At 51.0% G+C, this 9,981-nt stretch overlaps 1 protein-coding gene across 1 annotated transcript in view; it reads right to left on the bottom strand.

Moving 5' to 3' along the window:
• Positions 1 to 329: 329 nt before the first annotated feature.
• The window catches only part of KCNH1 (potassium voltage-gated channel subfamily H member 1), a 378,677-nt gene continuing 369,025 nt past the window's right edge, over positions 330 to 9,981 (bottom strand). Inside the window, exon 11 of the mRNA XM_042975709.1 lies at positions 330 to 3,377. Within this exon, the coding sequence (XP_042831643.1) occupies positions 2,523 to 3,377 (855 nt within the window). The 3' untranslated portion in view covers positions 330 to 2,522. The remainder of the gene's footprint in view (positions 3,378 to 9,981) is intronic.

The raw sequence follows: 9,981 nt of genomic DNA, 5'->3' as shown, positions 1-9,981 counted from the left end.
TCACCACAGGCACACATGTGGGCCCTGCGGCCCTGAGATGAGCACATTCCCACCGCGGATCCAGGCTTTTCTGGTCATTAGCCCGATTCATGTCCTAGGAGTCAGTCCAGGAGTACATTCATGAAGCTTTATTTTCCCCCCAAAACAGGTCTGGCTTCCAAGCCTGGCGTATTAGCATCTTTGCCCCTCAGACCCAGATGGGGAGTCATTTCTTAATAAACACCTGTCCCCTCAGGCAGAGCTAGTGGGGAAGGAAAGGACCCCTCTCCAGTGGCCTGCAGGGTGCTGGACAGGAGCCTGTCACCAAGCCCACAGAGAGCTGGGCACATGCTTCTGAAGCTGGATGATAGAGTCATCCAGGGCCCTTGCCCTGACTTAAAAGTAGTGGGTACTAAACTTTAGAAGCAGGCTAATGAGCACATTTAAGGAACAGCAAACTAGAACATTCTGGGGGCAGATGGGATTCCAGATATTTTATAGTCTCTGGACTAGTTGGCAGCTTCTCAAAGAGACTGAAAGTCTCAGTGCTTTATCTAGAATCACAAACAGTTAAGACTTGGCCTTGGGAAGTTACACTTCCTCCTATTTGTATGCTGCCGTCTGAGGCTAAATCTAATAATGCTGCAGCCTCAGGAAGCCAGCGGCCACCCGGTAAGCCTCCCATGAGAAGCTGCATAAGTGTATGGGGACCCCTGGGGAAGGGCCCTTCCCTTGACCCCCTGGACTCTGTTCCCCAGGGCCATCTGCACCAATGCTGGCAGCCAGGAGAGGACAGCCCCATTTTGCCCAGACAACTGAGGGCCACGTCCTGGGACCTGCCATGGCCACCGAACAGGACCAAAGGGCCGAGGGGAGAGATGGGCCCAGACAGGAGGCCTTCAGAAATTCTATCTTTGGTAGGGCAAGTGCCAGCCTGGCAGGTCCCCTTCGGTACTGAGGGGATTAACACCGGTTCTGGATTTGTACAGCTAAGCTACACCAAGCACTAAGGGTGAGGGTGCTGCAGTGTGACACATGCAGTGTGACACATGCTGGCTGGGTCCCTGCTGTCACCAATAGTCCAGGTCCTAATTCTACTCTCTCCAAGCTAGTTCTTAGAGCTGAACTTCCAACCCTGCTTGTCAACTGTCGGGGCAGGGCATAACCCCTGAGCTAGCTCCACTCTGCCTGGGAGGGCCCTCTTTCCTTTCTCCGATGCCATTGAAAGGAGCACGTGAATAATCTGACCCCAGGTGACTAGGAGGCCATGGAGTGTCCCCAAGCATCATGGCATAGGGACCTGGATGACCCACAGGTGGCTCTGTGACTGTCCCTCTGAGCTCAGACCTTCTCTGGGCCCACAGCTCCATGGCCGTCTCTGTCCATCACCTCACACAGCTTGAGAACCTGCCACCTCATTCTCCTGTTCCTGAAGCAAGTACAACCGTGACCCTGACGTCTTCATGGTTTTTCTTGAAATCCTACTGACTTTAGTAAAAGAAAGGTTAATCTTAAAATAAGGCCAGGCATGGCTCCCAAGTGTCCTATAACGACCCCATGCAATGGACATAATGCAAACTGCTGAAGGGCCATCAATCCCGGTGAGAATCATAATATAAACAGAGGACTTGCTACAATCGTTTTTCTGAGGTTGTATGTGTGTGTCTGTGTGTCTGCTTTGCTAGTAAAGCAACTCTGGGCTCATCACCCTTCCTGCCGGTGCCCCACACCCTGAGAAATGCCACAGGAACACTTGGGAAGAGGCCGAGAAGGAAAAGAAGCAAAGGGGCCCCTGCAATGAGGCCAGTGGCATGGAGCAGGGCCAGAGGTTCATCTGAGGCCTCTCCTGTGACAGCAGGCTGCCGACCACAGCCCAGAGATTCTCTGCCTCCTGAAGGGCCCCGTGCAGCTCTTACACTTGGGAAAGGAGAGCCGAGGAGGCACCCAGAGCACCTCCCTGCTTTCCGGCCTTAAAGACAGAAAGTCACAAGGCCCTAACCTCTCTGGCCCTCAAACTCCCCTTGTCCCGAGCTTGTTACAAATGATGACTGTGGGAAAATATAAGGTGACAACAGACATGGGCTGTACAAGGACAGGGAATGCTGGGAAATCCCTGTGCCCACCGCAGTCTTTGGGGTCTTGGTGAAGGAGCCCAGTCTGGTATATACATGAGGGGTTCTCCAGTGCTTTCCCACCAATCCCCAAATAGCTGCTCTTCTTTTCTGGTGGGTTGTCATCTTTTACAAATATCGTGGCAGTAAAAAAATTAAAAATGAAGGAAAATACCCTCAGCATGCCTCCTCTTCCAAAATTGTGCAGACAGCTGGAAAACAGCTGTCATCTAGCAGGGTGGTAACACACGCCTCTTCCCATATCTGTGCCCAGATAGAGAAAGAGCGCGCTTGCCTAAGCGACTGGTCCCACTTTGATTTTCTGTCAGGAAAGCCTACTTTGGAAGTTGTTGGTCATGTAGGTGTGTGTGGTGGGGATGGTGTCCAGGGAAGGGCGGTGGGTTTTGGTCTTTGACTCTTTTTTTAGACCACTCAGCTTGCTCCGAAAATGTCTCTCTCTGATTCTGGGGACTGGGGCCTCGATATTTCAAACAGCTCCTGGGGAGACTGAGAGGATCTTCTGGAAGTTAATATCCTGAGTATCTCAGAGAGCTGTTTCTCAAGATTTGTCATTTTGGTGTTCAAGGCCTTGATGTCCTCCTTCAACTCGTGCTTCACCTCCAGGACCGTGGCCTGCAGCGTCTGCTCGGGGATGGGGTAGAAAGAATGCTTGACCTCCGCCAGGATGGGGCTCCGGTCCTGAGGGCTCCTGGCCTCACCGACGTTGTCCAGACGCAGATCGCTCTTGGTGATGCCGCTGTCACAAGAATCTGTCTTCTTGAGGGTGGCCTCTCCGGATGCCTTGGTCCTGTCGGGGAGCGTCTCCATGGACTCGGCTTTGGCCACCTGGCTCCAGTCCTCGCCCTTGCCGCAGGCATCCTTGAAGCGGGCCCAGCCTTTGCGCCTGGCGCAGTCGCCGCCCGCTGCCCTGGAGCCCAGGCACTCAGCGCCGGGCGCGTGCAGCCGGCCATGGTCCGACACCGCCGCTGCGGAGGCCGCCTGGAAGGCCACGGGCGTGGCGGGGCTCTCACGCACGGTGACCACACTGGCCTTCACCAGGCTGTGGTTGGCCGCGTGCTCGGGGATGGCACCGCCCTTCTCCACATCCTGGTCGTCTGGGTCGCGGCCGCCTCTCTCCGCGGCCAGCCGGGCCTCCTTCTGCTGTCGGAACCTCTGGAAAAGTCTCCGGACAGGGTGGTCCGGGGGCAAGATCAGGGGGGCCTCATTCTTGCGTTTCATGCGCTCTTCCTCCTCCCGCTTCACGTCGCTGATCTTCCGGAACACGATCTGGAGTGAGACAGAAGGACAGCAAAGCTCAGCCCATCGGCCGTCAGGCTGTCAGCGCCCCGCCAAGGGCTGCGGCTCCCAGAGGGCTCGCATCCCTCCAGCGCCATCCCGGGCTTTGCTCAGGGAACTGCCCACACCTGCCTTTTCCAGGACACTCATTCCCAGCTTGCCCACAGCAAGGAAGGGACTCCTGTTGTCATCCTCTTCAAGAGGAACAAACCTCAGTCTCTCCATCCCCACACGCCACGAGGCTGGAGGTGCCAGATGGCCTCCTTCCAGGAGACTGTCCCAGTGCCTGAGTTGGGCCCCTGCCTGCAGCCCAGGGTCACCTGGTGAGCTTTACAGAAATCATTCGTCTCAGACCTGCTGTATTAGAACCTCCCAACAGGAAGCCCTTGAATCTGTAACAAGCTTTCCAGGTGACTCTTCTGCATGGAAATTTGAGCACTCCTGGTCTACACCACATTGCAGGGTAAGAAAGTTCAGACAAATCCCCAGGCAGGGCCACAGCTAAGACTGCCATTGCCACCTGCAGATTTGGTGAAATGAAATTCAGCTCGCCGTGAAAGCAAAAGCAAGTCTCACACAGAAGCCCTCCCCATCCTCAGGCTGCTCACGGGGGAAGAGCCCACGGCCTTGCACACGAGCTTGTCCTAATACCAACAGCCATTTGGATGGTTTGTAAGGCACTTTAACGTCACTTCATGTATTCCTTACAGCAGCACTGTAAAGTCACTGGGACACATTGCCATTTTAGAGAAGAGGAAAACCAAGGTTTCAGGGTAGCTAAATGTCACATAAAATAGAAGTTTGCTATAAGGGACTTGTACCCAAGTCATCAAACCCCAGACCCATGAAACGTCCAACAGGTACTTACTGATGATGACAGTGCTTCATGCAAAGGATGGACAGTCAGCAAACTGTCCATGAATCTGGTTCTGAGTAGAGCAAGAGCCATAAATTACAGGGCTTTCCCCGGGCTGACCTCTGATTATAGGCAAGCTGTGTAATTTCTGGCTTACATTGAGTGTGGCGGATGCGCTCAGGGACACGTTTGACCCATCCCACATCTCAACTTGTGGGAAGCCACCTGCAATAGGTTGTCTATTTTATATAAATCACCGGTCCGAGGACCAGTCCTGAGATCACCGAGAAGCAGAGGAGAGGCCTGTGTAAGGGAGCAGCAGCTTTTCCATCACCACAACCTGGAAACCCCTGCGCCCTGTGCGGGCAGCCTCGGACCAACCCAGAACCTGCCCCAAGGACCTGCCACAGGACTTGCAGGTCTTGGAGAGGCACACATGGTAGCATGCCAGGACCACAGGCTTTGAGGTCAGAAAGAAATCTCAGCCCTGCCACCTAGCTGTGTGACCTCAGGCAGGCATCTTACCTTCAGAGTCTATTTCCTCCTTGAAGAGTGGGGAAAATCCCCACTATTGTGACTTGGTGTAAAGCCAACACAAGATTACTTATGTGAAAGCACAGGCCCACTGTCGATGCTTAACATGAACCCTCCTTCCCCCACCATCTCAAGGCCTCTGCCTTTTTAACCTCCAGGTGCAGATGGTTTATAACTCACCCTCTCCTCCAGGAAGCCCCCTGGCCAGAGCTCTCTGATGGCACCACTCATTAGGTTCTCCGGTCTGACCGACGAGATTGATTTTACAGCGCCCATAAATACAGAGGAGTCCAACACACTGAGTTGCTAGATGCAATCAACAAATCGTTGGCTCACACCTGTCACCTGATTTCTCCATCAAAGCTCCTGATGCCGGATGACTCTACACTTGGGTCACTAACAGGTGGGTGGGATGCGGCCGCTCCTCTTGCCACCTGGTTAAGTCTTTACATTCCTTGGGTCACAGTGCATGACTTTCTGACCTGTGCTGGGCAGTATTTCTCCCAGCCCTGCCCTGCCCAGTGGTGATTTAACAACCCCGCCTCCCCTGGTTCCCTTCAGCCATATCCCATCTACTTCTATAGTCTAGCCTGCAGATCCAAGCTGTGGGACTCAGGAAAACAACCTGAAGAGAAAGCCAATGAGAGGCATCACGGGGATGGAGGGATGATAAATAGAAGGAACAGGACCTTCCCTGCTCCTCCCGCTCTGAGGTACCAGACTTCCACCTCCCTCCCCACTTCTGCCCCCTGTGCTCTGTTCTGGGAATGATCCCTGCTCTCCACTGGGCATCCAAATCCCCCTAACACCAAGACCCAGCTCAAATAGCACCTCTTCCAGGAAGGCTTCCCTGATTCCATGGAGGTCTAAGTTACCTCTGGCTTCCCAACACCAACCACCTTTTCTGTGCTCCAACTTCTCTTCTGCCTTTACTCTCTGGCCTGTGTCCACCTGCGGTAGCCCTGCCATCCTTTTCCTCCCCCAGGCACATCCCTTCTTACAGAGGGGAGGAGGGAAGATGGGAAGAAGGAAGGAAGGTGGGAAGAGAGGGGGGAGTGAGAAAAGAGGGAGGAAGAGAGAAAGGATGAATGAGAACGCACATGTACTCAAGAGTTGGTGGCCTGAGCTGACTGCTCATTTCCTGCCTTTTGTCCTGCAGGACGCCTGGTTTTTAACGGTATCATCCTGTTTTTACTTGAGGTGGAGTAGGGCTCTGTTCCTTGTAAGCAGCCATTCCCAATCATGATACCAGTTGTTGACGCCTATAACTCTGAAATCTCCCTGAGGTCCTAGAACAGTATTTGGCATGTCACATTGTATCTTCTATTAAAAAAAAATTGTCTACCCTAAGAAAACAGGGATTGTATGTTTTGTCCATTATTTCCAGCACTTAGAAAATGCCTGGTACCTGGAGGGCCCTCCATAAATAATTTGTGGCATAAATAAATGAATAAAAGACACACATGAGCTAATGAATCAATGGGAGAATGTCCTCTGCCTGGAAAAGATGAACGACAGATGTCGTAGTCAATGGTATAAAGGAAGGGGCTGGCTTGGAACACACATGGTCCTCTGAGCAACTCTCTCAACATCAAAGGTTAAGGTAGCTCTTGAACGTGAAGTGAGATATTCTAAGACTAAAGAAAAGGAAGCACTTCTTCAAGTATTGAGGGGGCAACACAAAGCTGATCCCAAGAGGCTGTACAGTGAAGTACACCAGTAGGCTGACAAAGGCTGTAATATGCACCTGTGGTGGACGTTTGTGAGGGGCAGCGTATCCTCTGCTTTTCAACCAGATGCCCGTGCATCCTGGACTAAGGGCTGGGGGCCCGGCCTGACCCAGGCAACGTCTTTAGATGTTGTAGCCACATGGGTGGGGGCAGCTCAGCCCTCCTGGGCTGGGGCTCTCCGTGGAAGGAGACGGGGACTTCTGGCTCTGTGCTGACTCTTCTGAAGCCTCTTGGCTTATCCCAAAGGGTCACCCTAGTGCTGCTGTCACTGGCGGCAGCCCCACCTGAACGGCACTGGCCCATCCGATGGACAGATGAACCAGGAAAGAGCTTCCTGCCCTGCAAAAATGCCCGAACCCTCCTTTGAGGATCAATGAGTAAAACCAGCAACCCCCTTGGGGACACGGGGGTGATGTGGTCTGACAGCTGTGCTGACCTGGGGTCTGGGGTTCCGCTTACTAATGTCACCCACGTTTTTGGAGAAGTTGGTCTGGGAAGATTCACCTCAGAGGCAGCCATGTCCATGCATTTGGCCAAGTATTTCATATCTGAGTGGGCAGGGGTGGCCCCGTGACTCACAATGATGAGGTCTGTGCTGCCAGCACCAGGCACTCTAGGAATGAGAGGCGAGACCCCAAGACCCCGAACTCAGGGTGCTGTCTGCTCTGACCAGGCAATGAACAGAGGCCTGAGGATAAGTCTATCCAGCTTTTCTAAAGTGTTCCATGATGTTTTAACAGGGATCTTGAGGGGGAATAAATCTCAAGATAAAATAAACTTGAGCCACACCACAATGGTAAATTGGCTGCTTTACTGCAGGACTTCTCAGAGTCTTACCATGTTAATGTGTCTTTGATGAATGTCTAAGAGGAGACTACTGCATATGGCATTTCTTGAACGCTTTCCCCTAGACTCCCTGTTTTGAAAGAGTAGTGTTCCCTAGAAACCCCTCTGGAAAACACTGAAATCCACCCCCATGTGGGGGATGGGGTGCCCTTTGTATTTGTGCATCACCTTGGTGGATGAGAAGGCCATTTCCTATGCTGTGTTCCAGTCAGATGCTGCCTCCTATCTCTAACCCTGCTGCTGAGCCAGAGTGTGGGGTTCTGGGTTTCCATCGCCCCCTAGTGGACGGACAAAGCTGCATGATTAACTCTCCTGCCTCCCACCCCTCGGTTACTCTATATGCTCCGTCCTTACTGAGTAATCTCAGGTTCTGAAAAAGCCCTGTTCACCTACTTGAAGCTCCATTCAATCTCATCTCCTGCCCCATCCATTCAACCTGACTCCTATGTGAGCTTCAGGATTTAGCTTAGGTGTCATGTACTCCCAACGAGCTTCTCTCCCCACCCCGGATCAAAGACCCTGCTGGTAGCAAACATGGGGCAGCCACACAGACCTCCATCAAAGATCACTGCAACCCTTGTGAAAAGAAACACTTTGCTTATTTGTCTTTTCCTTTGGGGGAAGCTCTCTCAAGGCAGGCACAATGCTTTATTCAGTTTTTTATTTTTCATCTTTGGTGTCATGCCTAATATATATAGTGCTTAATCAGTGGTCAGTGACTCACTGAATATGTCAGTGAATAAATTACAGCCATTTCCCTGTTTGTGAGCCCATGCTAGGGTGAAAGAAATGATGTGTATGCCACCCCTCAACACACACACACACACACACACACATCTGTGTCTGATATTCATGGTCCCATGGAGAGCGAGAGATTACAAGTGGACTTCTCTATGCACAACTGATATGCTTCTGAACTATATGTTCACACAGAGTGAACAGATGGGCCCTGATTTATATTTCGATGTTATGATGGTGCTAAAGGATATACATTCATTAGAAACGGTACTTGGAAGGGAGGAGCCAAGATGGCGGAACAGCATGGAAGTTTTTTGTGTGTCTCACATCCATGAAATACAGCCAGACCAACACTAAACCATCCTGCACACCTAAAAATCTGATTGGAGGATTAACACAACAATCTGCACAACCTGAACCACAGAACTCAGCAGGTACGTGGTGTGGAGAGGGGAACTTGGGGAGCGAGAAGCTGCAGTGGGCAGGGAGCAGCTTTTGCGGGGAGACAGAGGACAGAGACCGCAGGGGGGGGTCGAATACAGGAAAAGCACCCCTCCCCAAAAGCAGCTGGAGAGAAAGTGGAAAATTGGAAACAGCTGCAGGGACTAAACTAAAAAGGGAGAAAGGAGAAAGAAGAGGGTTTAAATTCCATTAAAACTGTAAACAAGGGGAGCACAGAGTCTGCAACTCTGCAGCTCAATACCGGGCGGTGCTCTGGTGGAAAGGGCGAATCCCCAGGAGTAGAGTGGGGTCCAGGAGGTTCTTGGGCCACACGGGGAAAAGCGGTTCCATGGCTGGAAGGACATTTGGTAGAAACTGTTGAGGCCCCCTGGTCCCAGCAGACCCCAAAGAATGCCCACATTTGCTGGTGCTGGAACAAGGTCGTTAAGGGTGAAGCCTTGTGCCAGATGTGTGTTGTGAGAATCCCTGAAACGCTGCTGCTACACTATCTCGCGAACTTTTTCTGGGGCGGGCTGGCACCTGGCCACAGTCTGGCAGCAGCAGAGTCCAGCAAGGGTTCCTGGGTGCAGCTGACATTTGGCCATTGCTCAGTGAGGGGTGGAACGGGTCAAAGCAGTACTTCAGAAGCAAGGGGCCAGGGCAAAGAGCCGCATCTGAGATAAAACTCAGGAGAGAGGTTCTGCCTGGGGCTTGGTCATGGCCAGTGAAAAAGCAGGGAGTTGAAGAAAGCTGAAGATGGAGGACGGGTGCACGATTGCGGATTGGGGAGAACAGAGTTCTGATACTAGAGACTAGGTAGCTGGGTGACGCCATTTTCACCCCCCTTGTGCATGTGAATACGCACCTACGAGTGGCACAACAGTCTACCCCAGTAGGCTAGCAGCGCCATGGAGAATGGAGCCATTACGCTGATCCCCACCCAACTGGGCCAATCTCGCTCTTCAAGAACACAAGTCTTACCGCCTGCTTAGTTTATGGACTATAAAGCACTTCATAGTCTGACTTCTAGGGGAAAACGAAGTAATTTCCGTCCTATTTCAATCTGTTAGGTCAATCTATTCAATTTTCTTTTTCTTTTTTCTCTCATTTCTTTTTCTTGAATGCAGAAAGAGAAAAACTTCATTTTTATTTTCAATTTCCATTAAAATATTTTTCTTTACTTTTACTATATTTTTTGTTTTTATGTAATTTTTTTTCAAATTCCATTTACTTCCATCATTTTATTTTAGTCTACTACAGTGTATTCACTTTTTCAAATTTTCAAACTATTTCCTTTTTTCCCCCCTCTTTTTTCTTTTTCATTTCTTTTTTCTTGGATACAGAAAGAGAAAAAAATTCATTTTTAATTTTAATTTTGATTAAAAACATTTTTCTTTTTTTTCTATTATATTGTTTACTCTTGTATAAATTTTTCAAATTCTATTTTACT

This window comes from Panthera tigris, chromosome F3 (assembly GCF_018350195.1).
Source record: "Panthera tigris isolate Pti1 chromosome F3, P.tigris_Pti1_mat1.1, whole genome shotgun sequence".
NCBI classification, from domain to species: domain Eukaryota; kingdom Metazoa; phylum Chordata; class Mammalia; order Carnivora; family Felidae; genus Panthera; species Panthera tigris.
The sequence above is the reverse complement of the archived record's forward strand: the minus strand, read 5'-3'. Positions and strand labels throughout refer to the sequence as shown.